The sequence below is a fragment of the Sinocyclocheilus anshuiensis genome, unplaced genomic scaffold (assembly GCF_001515605.1).
Source record: "Sinocyclocheilus anshuiensis isolate Anshui unplaced genomic scaffold, SAMN03320099.WGS_v1.1 scaffold143, whole genome shotgun sequence".
NCBI lineage: Eukaryota > Metazoa > Chordata > Actinopteri > Cypriniformes > Cyprinidae > Sinocyclocheilus > Sinocyclocheilus anshuiensis.
The window spans coordinates 143,409-165,111 of record NW_015548197.1 but is presented as its reverse complement, the minus strand read 5'-3'; the positions used below and the strand labels follow the sequence as shown (position 1 = coordinate 165,111).

Below are 21,703 nucleotides of genomic sequence, written 5' to 3'. Positions count from 1 at the left end.
ATACTCCCGACACTCCAGACTAAACATCAAAATACATACATCGCCGTAGAGGGAAAAACCGCACACGGGAAACTATATGAGATATATGACAGAATAAAAACTCTGACGATGTTTCTCAAAGCAGGTTTTTTTCAGGGATTAAACCTACTAGATTTATGTATTTAAATGGCATATTTCACAGTTTTAACTTTAATGCGATGCATATTTGTCTGTCAAACATCAATGAAACGGGTCAGATTTCTGAAATAGTACTAATAAACTGAATGTGTTTTAAATGCACAATAACCAGGTTCATGTATTTTACATTTATATTTATAAATTATATATTTAGCTTTATATAAGTCCACATACATTAATTGAATTTTGCTTTGTCATATTTAACCATGTTTATACTTTTAAACGGAATAAATGCACTTGTTTTCACAATTAACAGATTTATGCTGATTCCAAGTGATTTTAATAAAAGCATTTTGAAATTATTTAAATGGTCAAATATAACCATGCAATATTTTGAGTGTAAAAAAAATCAGACCTTGTTTTAATTTATGCACGACTGACAAATATGAGTTGCATTAGGTTTATTATTATTGAAGTTTAGTTTATTATAAACATTGAAGATTTACTTGTGAACACTCAAATTTCATCTCCAGCCATACAAAAACAAGCAGGGTCTGTTTGGTCAAAAATAATTTCGCCAATGTAGCAGAATTGCATGAAAACGAGCAGCATGAACATTCTTCAAAACGTCTCTTTTTGTGTTCGACGGAGGAAACAAAGTCGTACGGCTTTGGACCGTGAATGATGATGATTGGCCGAACGTTTCCCTTAAGATCGTGAAACTTGATGTGTTTTGTTTGACGCCAACGAAATACACAAACGAAACGCAACTAAAAAGCAGATTTTCAGCGGCTGTAAGTGACTTCAGAAACACCTGTGGACTAGTATGATGTCACAGGGAGGTAGAGCGATACATAACCAACCTCCGACTCAAAAACCACCACTATGGGTGGGATCATCGGCCCGTAAAGCGTCTGCATCTTTGGGGAGACGAGATGGCAGGAGGTAAGAACCGAGCGCACCTTCGCTCCTGTCGATCTCATTCGACCGTCGTTCCCAGAGAGCGGCACTAATGTTCCTCAAAGTGTGCTCTGGCTGCAGATGAACGTCTAGGAGAGACGCCGTGTGTGCGTGTGATAATGTAGAGACGTGCGGCGCTGAGCAGCACACAGGGATTTCCCATCAGCCCCCTCTGTAGCAGCGTGTCGGTGTGGAGGAGAGGTTTCTGTCCGTGTGTTTCACTGCTTCCCCTGCTTGAGTCTCTCGATGTGGTGGCAGAGTTTGAGCGCCGGTCCGAGTTTCAGCCCCATGTACTTCATCACCATGTCGCTCCTCAGTAACATCAGAGCTTTACCGTCGATCTCCTGCAGACAGTAAGAACATGAGGCTTACCACAGTTAAACACAAAATGTGCGATGATGTCAACACCAGTGGCGGCCAATCAGAGGCTCCGATTTATGACCTACACCTGATCCTTCATAAACGTCAAGGGATAGTACACCCAAAAATGATTATTCTGTCAAACCTGTATGACTTTATTTCTTACTTTCTTTTGAGGAATGTTGAGGACTAAACCACATTGGACCCTATTTATTGTATGGGGGAAAAAAAACTGAGATGTACAAGCTACTCATAATTTAAACTGCAAAAAGCAGTCAAGTTAAAGGGATAGTTCACCCATAAATGAAAATTACCCCATGATTTACTCGCCCTCAAGCCATCCTAGGTGTGTATGACTGACTTCTTTCAGACGAATACAATTGGAGTTATATTAAAAAATGTCCTGGCTCTTCCAAGCTTTATAATGGCAGTGAATGGGTGTTGAGATTTTGAATCAAAATAAAGTGCAAAAACCCGTCATAAAAAGTACTCCACATGGCTCCGCGGGGTTAATAAAGGCCTTCTGAAGCGATGCGTTTGTGTAAGAAAAATATTTATCGTATCGGTACAGTCGGTGGAGGAGAGGTTCCTGTCCGGTTGTATTTAACTGTGGTGAAACTCGTGTTCTTATGCCCAAGTCATCCGCTGGACGCCGCTCTCTCGTGAATGTGTGTACGACAGTTAGCAGAAGCTAGAGATTAAGGTTTATAAAGGTGTAAATATGGATATTTTTCTTACACAAACGCATCGCTTCAGAAGGCCTTTATTAACCCCCCGGAGCCGTGTGGAGCACTTTTATGATGGATTTATGCACTTTACTGGACTTCAAAATCTCAACACCCATTCACTGCCATTATAAAGCTTGGAAGAGTCAGGACATTTTTTTATATTACTCTAATTGTATTCATCTGAAAGAAGAGTGTCATATACACCTAGGATGGATTGAGGGTGAGTAAATCATGGGGCAATTTTCATTTTTGGGTGAACTGTCCCTTTAACCTTTGAAAAAAACAGTCAGCTGTAAATATATATTTAAATAAATATTTTTTATATTTAATTATTGTGTTTACTGTTTTTTTATGGTAAATAAAATGATCAAATAAATATTAAATATATATTTTAAGTAATTAAATATTTTGATTTTAAAAACTATATAATATTATGCTAAATAAATTGAATCATTTTTATATTATACAGTTTATTTAAATACATTTAAATGTATTCAATACCTTCCAAATTACATAATTTCAACAACTAAAAAATCTGAGCAGTATTTACTTGGTATTTATGTCAAGGATCTCAGTCTGCATGCACATAAATCTATACTAAATATTTCTAGTAACACCAAATCATAAACATAGTGACAAGCTATTCATAATATAAACGGCAAAATAAGTCAAGTTATCTTCTTAAAAAAGTGGTCAGCTGCAAATAAATTTTAAACATATTTTAAGTAAATAAATGTTTTTAATTTAAAATGTTTCAGAAATATGAAAATGCATTTATTTTAAACACTATTTAATGAATATTCAAAAGCAATATTAATCATTTATTGATATTAGTTTTATTAATAAAGAATATTTATAACGATTTTTGAGAAAAACCAGTTTTGAACGACATTTTGCTTCAAATAAATAAATAAAAAAGTGGCTTCAACGAGTCAGTGTGTTTATGCTTATGCATTTGGCAAACGTGACGCATTGCATTTAAGGTATTTTTTTATTCATTAATTAATGCATTTGCTTGGAATTGAACCCATGACCTAGGTGTTGCTAGCACAATGCTGAACTGTTTGAGCTAGAGGAATGGCAGAGATGTGAGTTTCTGCATGATAAAAGCAGCACACTATTTTAACACTAGCACTGAAGAGCAGAGTTAATATAGTAACGCTGTTGGGTGAGTTACTCCTGTGAGTCTGTCCAGACGGGCTGTGTGTGTGTGTGTGTGTGTGTGTGTGTGTGTGCGTGCAGATGAACGTGAATCTCGCCGGTCAAGTCTAAACACAGATGATACATGTTCCCGCTCTCCCTCCCGTCCTCCCTCGCGCCGTGCTTGATTTACAGGCAGATATAAAAGCACAGAGAGCGCGTGAAGGTCGCGCGGTAAATCACTGACGTGTTTTCTGAAGAGCTCTGCGTGCGGAGCCAGTGCCGTCGGGTCTGCGTCCCGCACAAACCGCATCACTTCCTCTATGGACCAGGAAGACGGACTCCTGCCGGGGCTTCTGGGAAGCTCGCGGTCCGCCGCCGTTTCGGGGCCCGTGGTAGAGCTGGCAGCTGGAGAGAGAGAGAGAGAGAGATGCGCTTGATCTGCAGCTAACGTGATTACGCTGATGTGATTTCTTCATTCTGTCTGTCAGTCTTTGATGTTCTGTCTCCTGTCAGGTTTTTCTGAGACTTCTACATGAGCTTTACTGAGATGTGAAGGTCTTAAAGCTGTCGTACCATGAATAACAGGATTTGTTCTTCTGAAATTGAGTTTGATGTACTACGTAGTGGACTGAAATCTTATGTTATTGTAACAGTATATAATTTAATATAGTTACTTTTGTGAAAATGTCGACACTAATATGGTTTATATATTAAATAACCACGTGTTAATGTCTATTTTGTATGATCCGGTGATTGAAATGCTTTACAAATGAAATTATTTAAAATGATTTATTATTTACAAAAAATAGACATTTGAAATGTCATGCAAGAATTTATTATTTTTTTTTTTAAATGTAAAAATTACTTTTAAATTAATTTTAATATATGTATAATATTAAATGTATTCAATACCTTTCAGATTATTTAAACGAAAAAAATCTGAGCAGTATTTACCTGTTATTTAAGACAAAAACATAAAACATTAGCATGCACATAAATGGATACTAAATACTTCTAATACTTCAATATTTTAAGTCAATATTTCAATAATTTTACACATGTTCGTGGTTTTCTGATGACAATTAATAGTTGTATGGTATGCAGTTAAACAAATGACATATTTAATCTTTTTTTTTTTGTATTTTTAATTATATTATTGTTTAATAATTTGTTTTTATAAATAACAAAAATATTATTTATTTAAGTAATTTATTTTTATTTACAATAAAAAAGCGAAAGATTCACAATGTTTAAACTAATAATAATAATAATAAAAAAAAAAACGAATTCTAATGACAGCTGATTTGTAATTATAAGGATCTACAACAGGGTTATTATAGTTAACTGAAACTAAAACTAAACCCATAAAAAACTTTTTTTGTTACTCGAAATTTTATTTCAGCTTTATTTCTCACTTTCATTGTTAATTTACTAAATTAAAACTGAAATATAAATTAATAAATATATATAGACATACATTTTTTTTACAAAAAAACAACAACCACTAAAACTTTAACTGAAATTAAAATGGAAACAGAAAATATAAAAATAAAACAATGAGTAACAGTGTGTTCACACCAGACGCGAATGTAATTATTTGCGCGAGTAGATTACATACAAAGTCAACGCAAAGACGCGAATAAAGGCGAATTCGCGCCGGGCGACGCGAATGACGTGAAATGCACGATGCGTTTGCCGCGAACGCACAATATTCGCCTCGATCGCGTCTTCCGCGCAAGTTCAAAAATTTCAACTCGAGCGGAAAATTCGCATGACGTGTTCTCGCGCATGCCAATCAGCGAAGAGTTTCTTGACACGTCCAGTTGAATCAGACAATAGAAGAGAGCATTAATGCAGCGGTCTGTTATTATATAGGTCTGGAGCATAGAAAACAGTTAAAATCAGTTGTAGTGGTAGTTGTATTTTATTAGCATGGCTACAGAGATGCTGCTATCAATAATAAAAATAATAGTAATATCAGTGTATATATACAGTAGTAAAATGTAACACACATATTAATGCAGGATCCTAACGTTATTCATCCTCCTCTGGATGGTGCTGTGAACCCAGACACGTCGGCGTTTGGCTTTCTATTGTATTTGGGACTTTTTGACAACAGGTACAAAACAGCGATTGTAGCTATCTCCACCATGGCTGATCGCGCTGTTTTTATTTGCGCGAGTGACACGAAAAACATCCCGCGAGTAATCTAGAGCGAGTGTCTGGTGTGAACACACCATAAAAACTCTGGTCTGCATGAGACTCACCCTCCACTCGTCTGTGTGTCTGTGTGGGGGGGTGTGAGGCCCGTCGCCGTAGAGGCGGCCCGTTGCCATGGTAATACGGGTTGCTGGGCGGTGATTGGTACTCTGAGGTGCTTCTCAAGGTCTGTGGGCGGGGCGTCATGGAATTGGAGGCGGAGTCCATGAAGCGCTGCTCCTTCAGTAATCCATTCTCCTCTGGAGGAAGAGTCTCCGCTACACACACACACACACACACACACACACATATATATTCCTCTTCATAATTCAATAGAAATACTTTTCATATTGCTTTAGAAATCCCACTGAACAAAACCGCTTATAGTCTCATTAGTTAAATGAGTTTAATAAATATAGCATGTAATTCATTTTGAAAGGTAACGCTCTGAAAGTCTCGCTGCGGCACCTTCTGAGGGGTGTGTGTCTGTGTGCAGGAGTTTCGGGGAGAGAGGAGCGCAGTACGGCGGAGAGTCTCTGGAGATCCGCTTCACGCCTCTGTTCAGAGACGGACCGGCGGACAACATCTCCTCTTTAACTACACAAAACACACACAAAAATATCATCAACATTAATTTACTCCAAATTTATTGTTCCAAATCTGTATGACTGACTGCTGTGGAACACAAAAGAGTTTAGAAGATTGTTACCATTGTTATTTTAGTATTGTCGGCAGCCATATCACCCTGTAACCCAAGACTGGTTGCCCACTGAAGCTAAGCAGGGCTGAGCTGGTCAGTACCTGGATGGGAGACCTTCTGGGAAAACTAGGTTGCTGCTGGAAGAGGTGTTAGTGAGGCCAGCAGGGGGTGCTCACCCTGTGGTCTGTGTGTGTCCTAACGCCCCAGTATAGTGACGGGGACACTATACTGTCAACAAGCACCGTCCTTCGGATGAGACGTTAAACCGAGGTCCTGACTCTCTGTGGTCATTAAAAATCCAAGGATGTCTTTCGAAAAGAGTAGAGGTGTGACCTCGGCATCCTGGCCAAATTTGCCCATTGGCCTCTGATCATCATGGCCTCCTAACAATCCCCATATCTACTGATTGGCTTCATCACTCTGTCTCCTCTCCACCAATAAGCTGTTGTGTGGTGGGTGTTCTGGCGCACTATGGCTGCCGTCGCATCATCCAGGTGGATGCTGCACACTGGTGGTGGATGAGGAGATACCCCCTGACAATGTAAAGCGCTTTGAGTGCCTAGAAAAGTGCTATATAAATGTAATGAATTATTATTATTATTATTAGTATTCCAGTTTAATATTTATAGTTTTATAATAGTATAGTATTAATATTTTGAATAAGGTTTTTTATATTTTCCATTTTCATTTTAGTTTTAGTCATTTTTATTAGATTTTAGTTTTATTTACAATATATACTCTTATAGCATTTATTAATATTTTGAATTGGCTTTTATTTTTATCTTATCAGATTTCATTTTAATTTTAGTTTACATTTTGGTAATTTTTTAATGTGTTTTTGTCTTTTTTGTTTTTAGTATTCCTCTTATACTACTATAATATTAATACTTTGAATTAGTTTTTATTTTATTTTCAGTTTTCATTTTGATTTTATTTTGCGTTTTAGTCATTTTGTTGTTTTTGTCATTTTTATTAGTTTTTAGCACTATTTATATACTATTATAGTATGTATTAATATTTTGAATTAGCTTTTATTTTCATTTTTTCAGTTTAATTTTGTTATTTGCTTTTTTTCATTTTCATTAGTTTTTTGTATTATTTATATACTGTTACAGTATTTATGAATGTTGTGAATAAGCTTTTATTGTTATATTTTCAGTTTTCATTTTAATTTATTAATTTAGTTTTGTTTTATTTATTAATATTTATTAATTTTATTTTATAAATATTTCAAAATGGCGTTTATTTGTATATTTTCATTTTAGTTTTTATTTTAGTAATTTTATGCATTTTTATTTTTTATATTTAATTTCTAATATTTCTTTTTTCATCTTATATTTATATTTTATTTAATCTTTATTTCAATTAACAAAAATGATTTTTAATAGCTTTAGTAAACAGTACATTAGTTAACATTTGATCACTGTTTTTCAACTGTTTTGAAGCAACCCAAGGGTGAGTAAATTAAGAAATTATTTTGTTTGCTAAATTATTCCTTTAACATAAACATAAACATTTCTAAATGAATTTCAAGTGACACATCACACCATCAGAATACCAGACACTCTTGTGGCCAGTCTGAGTCCATAAATGTACCTGATTTAGCGCGGTCGTAGGTGTTGTGTGGACTGAACGGTTGACTGCTGAACAGATTATCACACTGCAGGCGTCGACACACTCGCTCCAGGAAGCGCAACACGAACCCGGCGCTCGACGCTGACGGCAGCTTCACCAACCGCTTCCCGCCATCTGTTCGGACTAGAGAGACAAACCCCAATACTTCATCATTGTGAGTGTTCTAAAATCATATTTAATCAGTTTCGTTGTTAAACTTTTGTCCGTACCTCTGACCACCTCTCCTCCGCCGCCTTGGCTCTGCAGGCATCCCAGAAGCACTTTGGGCTGGTACGCGCAGTCCAGGCAGGCCTGGACCGTCTGCTGCAGAACCAGATTCACCGCCTCCGGCCCAAAGTGATCCGGCAGTCTCTGAACCTGCTTACAGTCCAGATGTGGGCCGCAGTTCCCGTGTTTGTTCACGTATACGCACACTGATGGAAACGGACAGGACAGGCATGTTTAAACACTACTGTACAGAAGCACTATGACCTACTGCATTAAAACAGATCCGAACAGATTATTGAGGTGATCTAGTCTTATAGTGGTTATATAGTCTGATTATTACGATCATATGGTCTGATAATTGTGGTTACATATTCTGATTACTGCAGTTACTGTATATAGTCCACTTATTATGGTTATACAGTCTGATAATTGTGGTTATATAGTCTGATTACAGTAGTTATGTCTGATTATTGTGGTTACATAGTCTGATCAAAGTACTTATAAAGTCATTATAATGGTTATACGGTCTGATAATTGTGGTTACATACTCTGATTACTGCAGTTACTGTATATTGTCCACTTATTATGGTTATACAGTCTGATAATTGTGGTTATATAGGCTGATTACGGTAGTAATGTCTGATTATTGTGGTTACATAGTCTGATCAAAATAGTTATGTAGTCTGATTATTATGGTAATACGGTCTGATAATTGTGGTTACATATTCTGATTACTGCGGTTACTGTATATAGTCTACTTATGGTTATACAGTCTGATACTTGTGATTATAATGTCTGATTATTGTGCTTATGTATTCTGTTCATAGCGGTTATATAGTCTGATTATTATGGTTATTCGGTCTGATAATTGTGGTTACAAAGTCTAATTACTGCAGTTACTGTATATAGTCTACTTATTAAGGTTATACAGTCTAATAATTGTAGTTATATAGTCTGATTATTATGGTCATACGGTCTGATAACTGGTTACATAGTCTGATTACAGCAGTTACTGTATATAGTCTACTTATGGTTTTACAGTCTGATAATTGTGGTTATGTAGTCTGATTACTGTAGTTATAATGTCTGATTATTGTGCTTATATATTCCGTTCTTAGTGGTTATATAACTCTGATTATTGTGGTCTGATAATTGTGGTTACACAATCTGATTACTGCAGTTACTGTATATAGCCTACTTATGATTATATAGTCTGATAAATGTGGTTATATAGACTGATTATTATTGTCATGGTCTGAATTATATATAGTCTGATTATTGTGGTTATTTAGTCAGATAATATAATCTGATCATGTGGTTATGTTGTCTGTTCATTGTGGTTATGTAATTTGATTACTGAAGTTATCTATTCCATGTATGGTTATATAATCTAATTATTATTACATTTTTTTGTATATTACTGCAGATGATTTTGGAATGTGTAAGGAATGATGGGGGTAGTGTTAATTGTATAAATTTGTTTAAATTCTGTTTGTGTTGTTAATGTGTGATGTGTTTTTAAGTATTAATGTGGATGTATTCATGTCACCAGTGTCAAAGACAAATTTCCGCTCTGGGACAATAAAGTTAAACTATTGTGGTTGATAACTGTGGTTATCGTGGCTATGTGTTCTGATTATTGTGATTATGTAGTCTGTTTAGTTATATTGTCTCATTTTGGGTATGTAGTCTGATTATTAGGTCGTATGGTCTGATAATTGTGGTTTTGTGGTCTGATTACTTAACTTTTATAGTCTCCTTATGGTTACATAGATTGATTATTGTTAGATACCTCTGGTAAAATAACCTGATCATTGTGGCTATGTAGTCTGATTATTGTGGTTATATAGTCTAAAATTTGTTGTTATGTAGTCACATAGTGATCAAGAAGTCAGATTTTTCTCTCTTTTGTGGCATACTAGCAGTTATATTTGTAAACAAGCTAATTTTATTACCAGTAGACACCACAGATGAGGGGGATCCCAGAGGAGGGAGTCCATCGCTGGGCATCTGAGTCATGGGCACCCTGGAGTCTGAGCTGGCTGCTATAGACATGGCACTCTGGAAGACTCTGGGCTTCCTCTGAGAAACAAAAACACAATCTGCTTAAGTATTTCTCCAAATGACACCCTCCACAATCTTTATCTAATGTGACAGTCGTTCATAAATACACACAAAATGGTTACATAGTCTGATTACTGCAGTTACTGTATATAGTCTACTTATTAAGGTTATACAGTCTAATAATTGTAGTTATATAGTCTGATTATTATGGTCATACGGTCTGATAACTGGTTACATAGTCTGATTACAGCAGTTACTGTATATAGTCTACTTATGGTTTTACAGTCTGATAATTGTGGTTATGTAGTCTGATTACTGTAGTTATAATGTCTGATTATTGTGCTTATATATTCCGTTCTTAGTGGTTATATAACTCTGATTATTGTGGTCTGATAATTGTGGTTACACAATCTGATTACTGCAGTTACTGTATATAGCCTACTTATGATTATATAGTCTGATAAATGTGGTTATATAGACTGATTATTATTGTCATGGTCTGAATTATATATAGTCTGATTATTGTGGTTATTTAGTCAGATAATATAATCTGATCATGTGGTTATGTTGTCTGTTCATTGTGGTTATGTAATTTGATTACTGAAGTTATCTATTCCATGTATGGTTATATAATCTAATTATTATTACATTTTTTTGTATATTACTGCAGATGATTTTGGAATGTGTAAGGAATGATGGGGGTAGTGTTAATTGTATAAATTTGTTTAAATTCTGTTTGTGTTGTTAATGTGTGATGTGTTTTTAAGTATTAATGTGGATGTATTCATGTCACCAGTGTCAAAGACAAATTTCCGCTCTGGGACAATAAAGTTAAACTATTGTGGTTGATAACTGTGGTTATCGTGGCTATGTGTTCTGATTATTGTGATTATGTAGTCTGTTTAGTTATATTGTCTCATTTTGGGTATGTAGTCTGATTATTAGGTCGTATGGTCTGATAATTGTGGTTTTGTGGTCTGATTACTTAACTTTTATAGTCTCCTTATGGTTACATAGATTGATTATTGTTAGATACCTCTGGTAAAATAACCTGATCATTGTGGCTATGTAGTCTGATTATTGTGGTTATATAGTCTAAAATTTGTTGTTATGTAGTCACATAGTGATCAAGAAGTCAGATTTTTCTCTCTTTTGTGGCATACTAGCAGTTATATTTGTAAACAAGCTAATTTTATTACCAGTAGACACCACAGATGAGGGGGATCCCAGAGGAGGGAGTCCATCGCTGGGCATCTGAGTCATGGGCACCCTGGAGTCTGAGCTGGCTGCTATAGACATGGCACTCTGGAAGACTCTGGGCTTCCTCTGAGAAACAAAAACACAATCTGCTTAAGTATTTCTCCAAATGACACCCTCCACAATCTTTATCTAATGTGACAGTCGTTCATAAATACACACAAAATTCCTTTAATGCTACCTTGCTGCCAGGTTTCGGTCCCCTCTTCTTGTATGGACGCAGGGGATGCTGGAAAATGGGCGTGGTTTGGGGTGCGGCTTCTTCTTGATCTTCTGTGTCTTGGGCCGCGGTGGAAGCGGCCAGGGCTTTCAGCAGCGCGATGGTCTCGCTTTTCGGCCGCCGTCCCCTGATGCCCTTCCTCACGGGGAGTTGAGGAAGAGGAGTCGGCAGGCGGTAAGGAATCGGCATGGTGCGCCGGGGCGGTTTAGGGTTAGAGGAAGAGGATGAGGAGGAGGAAGGTGTAGGACCCGGTTTTGGAACAGTGACTGCAAAATGGAAAAAATAAAGGAAAATTTAAATAATAATAAAAAATGTATGCTTATGTAGTCTGATCATAGCTGTTATATAGTTTGATTATTGTGGTTACATAATCTGACTACTGTGTTACAATATATAGTCTACTTATTATGATTATATAGTCTGATTATTGTAGTTATATAGTCTGACTATTGTGGTTATGTAGTCTGATCATAGTAGTTATATAGATTGAATATTATGGTTACATCATCTGATTACTACAGTTACTATATATAGTCTACTTATGATTATATAGTCTGATTATTGGAGTAACTTTATATAGTCTACTTATGGTTATATAGTCTGATTATTGTAGTTATATAGTCTGATTATTGGAGTAACTTTATATAGTCTACTTATGGTTATATAGTCTGATTATTTTGGTTATGTAGTCTGATCATAGTAGTTATATAATTTGATTTGTGGTTACATAATCTGATTACTGCAGTTACTATATATGGTCTGATTATTGTGGTTATGTAGTCTGATCATAGTAGTTATATAGTTTGATTACTGTGGTTACATAATCTGATAACTGCAGTTACTATATATGGTATGATTATTGTGGTTATGTAGTCTGATCATAGTAGTTATATTGTTTGATTACTGTGGTTACATAATCTGATTACTGCAGTTAGTGTATATGGTCTGATTATTGTGGTTATGTAGTCTGATGATAGTAGTTATATAGTTTGCTTATTGTGGTTACATAATCTGATTACTGCAATTACTATATATAGTCTACTTGTTATGATTATATAGTCTGATTATTGTGGTTATATAGTCTGATTACTGGAGTAACTATATATACTCATGGTTATATAGTCTGATTATTGTGGTTATATAGTTTGATCATAGTAGTTATATAGTTTGATTACTGTGGTTACATAATCTGATTACTACAGTTACTATATATGGTCTGATTATTGTGGTTATATAGTCTGATTATTGCGGTTATGTAGTCTGATTACAGTAGTTATATAGTTTGATTACTGTGGTTACATACTCTGATTACTGCAGTTACTATATATAGTCTACTTATTATGGTTATATAGTCTAATTATTGTGATTATATAGTCTGATTACTGTAGTTACTATATATAGTCTACTTGTTATGGTTATATAGTCTGATTATTGTGGTCGTATTGTCTGATAATTGTGGTTACATAGTCTGAATACTACAATTACTGTATAAAATCTTCATATTATGTTATACAGTCTGATTATTGTGGTTATTTAGTCAGATAACTGCTAATATAATCTGGTCATTGTGGCTATGTTGTCTGATTGTTGTGGTTATGTCATTATTTTGGTTATGTAGTCATAGTGGTTAGGCTATATTGTCTGATTATTGGGTCTTTTGGTCTGATGATTGTGGTTTTACTGATTACTAAAGTTATATAGTCTATTTATGGCTATATAGACTGATTATTGTGGTAGATAACTGTGGCAGTATAATCTCATTATCATTCCTCTGATTATTTCATGAATCTGTCACAATGTGATGCATACAAAGAGGCTGTTATTGGATGTTTCTTTGCTATTTATTGCTAGAAAACAAGGCTGATGTCACAAATTTTAGTAACAAGTATTGCAAAAACTGCAAATAAAATGCCTGCATTTAGAATGAATATAACATATTCAGAACAGCTCATATAATATTTAGTATGGCCTCCGTTTGTTAAATAAACAGGATCCCTATTTTGTAGCGTATCTGTGGAAAGTGCCTGACCAAACACACACACACACACTTCCATCTGAACACATCCTGTCCTTTAACACACAGTGAGTGTGTCAGTGTGTGGTTGTGGATATGAGTGCATGTTAACCCTAAATAACTCCAGTATAACTAAATTAGAGGGAGTGCGGAAGGAAAAAGAGTTTGCCAGAGATCTGACACACTTGTACTCAAGCATATGGCAGCGATCACACAGACAGGCTTGAGTTTTAACATGACCCACTACCCTAGAAATATTTCTGATTATCATCAATGTTGAAAAAAAACAGTTGTGCTGCCCAATATTTTAGTGGAAACTGTGATGCATTTTATTTTTCAGGATTCACAGATGAATAGAAAGTTCAAAAGAACAGCATTTATTTGAAACAGAAATCTTTTGTAACATTATAAATGTCTTTACTGTCACTTTTGATACATTTAATGCATCCTTGATGATTGACAGTATTATTATTTTTTTAATAAATTAGGCACTTCGATATGTCTCACCTGAACGTCACAGAAACACAGAAAATAAACCATGCTTAAGACATTTTATGCAGCCTTCTAATTTCTAATTAGTCTTCTAACTTAAGAGACTTCTAATTTAAAGGGTTAGTTCACCCAAAAATGAAAATTAGGCCATAAATTAGACTGGATTCGCCTGAAAGAAGAAAGTCATATACACCTAGGATGCCTCGGGGGTGAGTAATTTATGGCCTAATTTTCATTTTTGGGTGAACTAACCCTTTAATGGACGATCTAGTTTAAGTGTGTTAAGTGTGGGTCTGCGTGATGTGTGTGTGTTTCAGTTAAACGCTTTTCTCTAGTTGGTCTTTACTGTAAACACTCTCACCACTTTCCTCTCCGTCTGTTTCGTTTCTCTGGTTATTCTTCGTCTTTTCTCACAGATGTGTGTCTAAGTGTGCGATTTGTTTATTTTCACACAAACTCTCGAATCCCTCCTGACACGCGCGGCTCGCTCGCTAATTATCTCATTTACACATAATTACTTGGATGGGCTACAAAAAAACAAACAGCACAGGTCATTCCACATCATCCAGATCCAAAACAAATCCTTTAAACAAATGTCTGTAATTCGCAACACAACATGCGGAGCGGAATTACAAACACTGCAACACGAGATCCGGAGGTTTGTATAATTTGGGGAAAATTTTCCGCAAACTCAAAATGAATTCCAGCTGCGGCCGAATGAACATTAATGGAAATGCGTATATCATCATCTATAGCTCAGACTGACTCCACTCAAAACACCAGATCTGGATTAAATCCCAGCTAATTTATGACTTCAGTGTGTGTTTTATTTTACTAAACATTATAAAATCGTTCTGGATTCTGTTTGGTTAAAGAAAGCGTTTTCTAAAGACTGTAATTACATTTGCAATCCATTCTTGTTAATATGAGAGTGAAATGTTCACCTTCAGTAGCAAAAATGACATTATATATTGCACACAATATACTGTACATACTACCTAGATTGCTAATATGCTATCCCCATCATAACCTTTATTTTTGGAGGGTCCACATGTGAAATTTAAAAGATTAAATACAGATTGCAAGCCTAAAAAACCCAGTCAAATGCATCAGTCTTGCTGTGAGAGCTTTACTCAATAGTGCAAACAGCAGCTGCAATTATGACAATTAGTCATTCCTAGTTATTCCTAATTAAATCATCAGAATTCAGTGTGAGATTGTTTACAACAGTGAAGGCGGGGTCACTGTTATTGTTAACTAAAACTATTTAAAAACACGTTTGTTAGTCAAATAAAGTTTAAATAAAATATAAATATAAATACAAAGCTTAAACTTAAATGAAAATTAGAAATGTTGCCTTTGAGCACTAACTGAAATACAATATCTTTAGGTTGAAGTTAAAACTAAAATAGAAATATAAAAAAAATACACATAGTGCATAAAAAAATTACTAAAATGTAAACTAAAAATAAAAACTGAAAATATTATAATAAAAGCTAATTTAAAATCCTAATAAATACTATAATAATAAACAAATAATACTTAAATGACACTGAAGCTGACTGAATGTTCAGAAATAAAAGGTTTAAGTTAAAGTACTAAACTTACTAAAACTGAAATAGAAATATAAAAAACTAATACAAATGACAAAAAACTATTCTAAAACTTAAAATAAAAACTGAAAATATAAAAACAAAACTAACTCAAAATCTTAATAAATATTATAACTATAAATACATAATATTAAAATAACACTGAAGCTAACACATGAACTGATTCTTCTTTTATTTCTTATGAAATAATCATTCTTTTTTTGTTTCAGTCAATATAATTGTATTTTATTTCAACCCAGATGAGGTTTGAGTTTAGGCCAGATGGAAGCAGACATAAGAGTAGACCAAATTATGATTGCATTAAGTTTTAAATGCTGAACCTGCAAAAGAGATACTTTAAAAATAGCTCAGAGGAACAGACAGCCTTGATTCAGACTGCTTTCGTCTCAGAAGATCTTCCTTCTGCAGCAGTCATGTGATTCCTGATGAGGGGGTTTGTTAGTGGACTGTGGAGTTTCAGAGAGCTGTAGCGCCCCCTGCTGCTCACACAAGCTGTTTACATGTCTTTATGTTATAGGACAGAGAAGAGCACAGGAACCAGGGTTATTTTAGTATTATTAAATGATATCACAGTACTTATAATATTTTGAGTTAGCTATATATATATATATATATATATATATATAGAGAGAGAGAGAGAGAGAGATTTTCAGTTTTCCTTTTCATTTTTGTAAGTTTTAGTAATTTTTTTAATGTGCTTTTGTCATTTTTTAAAGTTTTTTTTATATTTCTATTTCTATTTCATTTATTTTTATTTCAGTTCCAGTTTGAGCAATTTTAGTACTTCAGCTTAAACTTATTTTATTGCAGTTAGCTGTCAAGGCATTTAGTTTTAGATGCATTAAGTAACTTTTTTAATAAATAAAACTGCATTTGTCTTGAGGAACAACACTGTTTTTACAACCAGTGATTTGCAATTTTTGCCGTATAGTACTTATATTTCGAATTCGTTTTTATTTTTATATTTAGTTTTCATTTTAGTTTTAGTTAACATTCTAGTAATTTAGTAATTTTTATTAGTTTATTTTTTATTCTAAATAATTTTTTAAAATATTTTTATTTCACTTTTAGTTTGAGTTATTTTGGTACATCAAGTTAAACTAAATGAAAATAGGAAATGTTGCCTTGACAACTAGCGGAAATAAAATAAGTTTACTTATCCAAAATTAAAATCCATTAAGCTTTATCCAAATGGACTTTTTCACAGGTTCAGTCCAGTGCTATTTTTCATTTTAGTTAAAGTTTTAGTAATTGCTGTGTGTTTTTGTCAGTTTTATTATTTTTACTATATAGCTTTTATTAATTTTATTTCAGTTTTGGCTTTAGTTATTTTAATACATCAAGTTTAGGTTTTTCTATTTCATTTAATGTTAAATGTTATTTAATGATTTATTAAATATTTGTATATTTTAATACTTAATGTTTATTTTCATTTTCAATTAATTTTAATTTATTTCTTTAATTCATTTTATTTTATTTCAAGTAAAAAAAAATTCTTTTTTTTATGGTTTTATTTTTTAGTTAACTCTAATAGCCCTGCTTCTTGTCTTGATCGTAGCTCAAGCATCAGCCATTGTGTGGGATTTGAACCTACAACCTTTCCTGGCCACTAAACTAAACTCCAGCCTTCAGCGATGTGTGCAGCCAGTGGTCACTCACTGCTGTTTCCCGGCGGCTGCAGGCTGTGTTTGGTGACAGAGCACCAGCCCACGGGGAAGATGTCCCTGGAGTCATAGCGGCACCAGTAATCGAACGCCCCCCTCCAGCCGTCAAACATCACGAACACCTCTTCCCCCTTCACCTCGCCGATGGTGGCCGGACAGATCAGGTACGGGTTCTTCTTGTCCACGGCCTCCAGCTTCGTGCCGGGCTTGAAGTCGTTCTGGGGCGGCCGCAGCGGCTCCTGATGGAATTACAGAGCGTCAGTGTCACCAAAACCTTTTAATGTGATTGCGTTAAGTAACACTGTCATCCGTGTAAATGCATGCTCTCTCTCTGTGGAGGTTCAGCACCTTTTTAAATGCCGTGGCAGGTGCTATTTCAGCTCCATTAAGGGTCCTCAGGAGAAACATGGGCCACGACGAGGCGTTCATCCTGAATCCTGAGAAAATGAGAGAGAGAAACAATTATCATCCGTAATTCTGCTCACATGTGTTCACATTCATCTCCATCAACAGCCAAAGCAGAAGACGGGGAGCCAGCAAAACAGGAAGCTGAAGGCAGGCAACATTAGAGAAGACGATGTCATTTCCTGCAGCAGACCAATGTTGTTATAGTTATCTAACTGTAAAACTAAAAAATAAATAAATACGGTAATTAAAATAAAATATGTGTAAAAATCTAATGGAATATTAAAAAAAATTTTTTTTAGTCACAAAGCCAAAATTTCTCATTTTCATTTAGTTTAAGTTGAAGTACTAATATTACTACAACTAAAACAGAAATTAAAATTAATAAAAATCTAAACAGGCATATAAAAAAAAAAAACATGATAAATAAATTTTTTTAAATATTAATAAACTCAAAGGAAGTAATAAAATATAATAAAAATTAATAAGTACTAATTAAAACGGGAAGGCAGGCGTCATTAGGATGTAATTTTCTTTGTCAGACCAGTGCTGCTATCGTTAACTAAAACTAAATACTGAAAAACATTTTAGTTACTTGAAATAAACAAAATATAATATAAAAACAAATTATTTCAAGTTAGCTGCGAAGTTTCTAATGTTTGTTTGGTTTAAGATGAAGTGCTAAAATCTGAAATAAATACCTTAAAAATGAATGAAAACTAAAAAAGACATTTAAAAAACTAACAGAAGCCATTAAAGCACACAACAAAATTGCAAAAACTAACTAAATATGCAAAAATAAAAAAGCTAATTCTCAAATTTTTGTTTAGTTTAAGATGAAGTACTAAAATCACTTAAACTAAACTTAATAAAAGCTAAACATTTAAAAAAAACTGACAGAAATGAATAAAACGCAACAAAATTGCAAAAACTAACTAAAATTAAAATGAACATGAACGAATAAAAAATAATAGAAATATTAATAATACTAATTAAGTAATAAAATATAAATAAATATGAATAAAATCAGGAAGATGAAGACAGGCAACATTAGAGAAGAGGATGTAATTTACATTAATTGAAATAAAATATATTTGTTTTATTTCAGTTGGTTGCAAAGGCAAAATTTCTCTTTATCGTTTAACTTTAGTTTAACATGAAGTACTAAACTAAAACTGAAATAAATATTAATAAAAACTAAATAAACATACTTTAAAAACAGAGATAGAAACGACTAAAACACACAACAAAATTACAAAAACTTTATCTAAAATTAAATTGAAAGCAGAAAATGTAAAAATAAAACATAATAAAACACTATGATAGTGTAGTAGTGAACACTGAATTATTAAGCTTTGGACGTGACGTGAGATGCACAGTCCCTCTCATGGAAATCAGTCGCTATATTGACCGCTTGTTTGTACGACTCCTATTAAACATTAACTCGTTCTTTCAGACGCCTGCGGCTCGGTTCAGCTGTGGAGAGGAAGTGACATCACTCGTACCCAGCGGCGGCTGCAGCATGTCTCCCTTCTTCTCGCAGGTTCCGATTGGCTGGATGTCGGCGGAGTCGACCAATCGCCAGAAGTCGTTGGTGCTGTCGCTGCCGTCCAGACGGAGGCGGAGCCTCGCGCCCATCAAGCCCATCACCGTGGCGATGCAGGTGGAGGTGGAGTTACGAGGGTCCCGGGCCTCCAGCTTCATACCCACCTTGAAGTCGTTGGAGGGAGGAATCCGAGACTGGAGAACAAATACTCAGTGTCAACATCCAAAAACTGAGCTACGAATCAGGTTTGCATTTGAATTAAAGCCTGAAAAATCTTGAAAGGGAACAGTTTATTGATCCCTTAGACAAAATATATAAAACAAAAACAAGTTTGCATATGTATTTTTTGTTGAGATGCATATATATAAAAAAAAAAGTTTGCATGTGTTTTTTGTTGAGATGCATATATAAAAAAAAAAAGTTTGCATATGTTTTTTGTTGAGATGCATATAAAAAAAATAAGTCTGCATATGTGTTTTGTTGAGATGCATATATAAAAAAAAAAAGTTTGCATATGTTTTTTGTTGAGATGCATATAAAAAAAATAAGTCTGCATATGTGTTTTGTTGAGATGCATATATAAAAAAAAAAGTTTGCATGTGTTTTTTGTTGAGACGCATATATAATAAAAAAAGTTTGCATGTGTTTTTTGTTGAGATGCATATAAAAAAAAATAAGTTTGCATATGTTTTTTTGTTGAGATGCATATTTAAAAAAAAGTTTGCTTTTTTTTATATGCATCTCAAGAAAAAACATACGTTTCCATATGTATTTTTTGTTGAGATGCATATTAAAGAAAAATAAGTTTGCATATATGTTTTTTGTTGAGATGCATATTAAAGAAAAATAAGTTTGCATATATGTTTTTTGTTGAGATGCATATTTAAAAAAAAGTTTGCTTTTTTTTTATATGCATCTCAAGAAAAAACATACGTTTCCATATGTATTTTTTGTTGAGATGCATATTAAAAAAAATAAGTTTGCATGTGTGTTTTTTGTTGAGATGCATATTAAAGAAAAAAAAGTTTGCATATGTGTTTTTTGTTGAGATGCATATAAAAAAAAGTTTGCATATGTTTTTTGTTGAGATGCATATAAAAAAAAATAAGTTTGCATGTTTTTTGTTGAGATGCATATTGAAGAAAAATAAGTTTGCATATGTGTTTTTTGTTGAGATGCATAAATAAAAATAAGTTTGCATATGTGTTTTAAGTTGAGATGCATATATTAAAAAAAAGGTTTGCATATGTGTTTTTTGTTGAGATGCATATATAAAAATAAGTTTGCATATGTGTTTTGTTGAGATGCATATATAATAAAAAAAGTTTGCATGTGTTTTTTGTTGAGATGCATATAAAAAAAAATAAGTTTGCATATGTGTTTTTTTGTTGAGATGCATATTTAAAAAAAAGTTTGCTTTTTTTATATGCATCTCAAGAAAAAACATACGTTTGCATATGTATTTTTTGTTGAGATGCATATTTAAAAAAAAGTTTGCTTTTTTTATATGCATCTCAACAAAACACATATGCAAACTTATTTTTATTTATGCATCTCAACAAAACACATATGCAAACTTATTTTTATTTATGCATCTCAACAAAACACATATGCAAACTTATTTTTATTTATGCATCTCAACAAAACACATATGCAAACTTATTTTTATTTATGCATCTCAACAAAACACATATGCAAACTTATTTTTATTTATGCATCTCAACAAAACACATATGCAAACTTATTTTTTTTAATATGCATCTCTTGCATATGTGTTTTGTTGAGATGCATAAATAAAAATAAGTTTGCATATGTGTTTTTTGTTCAGATGCATATTAAAGAAAAATAAGCTTGCATATATGTTTTTTGTTGAGATGCATATTTAAAAAAAGTTTGCTTTTTTTTTAAATATGCATCTCAACAAAAAACATACATTTGCATATGTATTTTTTGTTGAGATGCATATAAAAAAAAAGTTTGCATATGTGTTTTTTGTTGAGATGCATATTAAAGAAAAATAAGCTTGCATATGTTTTTTGTTGAGATGCATATTTAAAAAAAGTTTGCTTTTTTTTAAATATGCATCTCAACAAAAAACATACATTTGCATATGTATTTTTTGTTGAGATGCATATTAAAGAAAAATAAGTTTGCATATGTGTTTTTTGTTGAGATGCATATTAAAGAAAAATAAGTTTGCATATGTGTTTTTTGTTGAGATGCATATTAAAGAAAAATAAGTTTGCATATGTGTTTTTTGTTGAGATGCATATTAAAGAAAAATAAGTTTGCATATGTGTTTTTTGTTGAGATGCATATTAAAGAAAAATAAGTTTGCATATGTGTTTTTTGTTGAGATGCATATTAAAGAAAAATAAG

At 33.5% G+C, this 21,703-nt stretch overlaps 1 protein-coding gene across 2 annotated transcripts in view; it reads right to left on the bottom strand.

The window, feature by feature from the left end:
• Window positions 1-322: 322 nt before the first annotated feature.
• LOC107653212 (polycomb protein SCMH1-like) overlaps window positions 323-21,703 on the bottom strand; it is a 40,327-nt gene continuing 18,946 nt past the window's right edge. The window contains exons 5-15 of one of the 2 annotated variants that reach the window (XM_016439882.1): window positions 19,284-19,518; window positions 17,722-17,810; window positions 17,369-17,612; window positions 11,552-11,856; window positions 11,313-11,439; window positions 8,052-8,255; window positions 7,804-7,965; window positions 5,976-6,104; window positions 5,576-5,785; window positions 3,553-3,713; window positions 323-1,421 (exon numbers count right to left, since the gene is read on the bottom strand). In XM_016439882.1, coding sequence (XP_016295368.1) covers window positions 1,296-1,421; window positions 3,553-3,713; window positions 5,576-5,785; window positions 5,976-6,104; window positions 7,804-7,965; window positions 8,052-8,255; window positions 11,313-11,439; window positions 11,552-11,856; window positions 17,369-17,612; window positions 17,722-17,810; window positions 19,284-19,518 — 1,992 coding nt within the window. In that variant the 3' untranslated portion in view covers window positions 323-1,295. Of the gene's footprint in view, window positions 1,422-3,090; window positions 3,714-5,575; window positions 5,786-5,975; window positions 6,105-7,803; window positions 7,966-8,051; window positions 8,256-11,312; window positions 11,440-11,551; window positions 11,857-17,368; window positions 17,613-17,721; window positions 17,811-19,283; window positions 19,519-21,703 lie in introns of those variants that run through there. The other variant, XM_016439881.1, reaches the window with a different exon arrangement.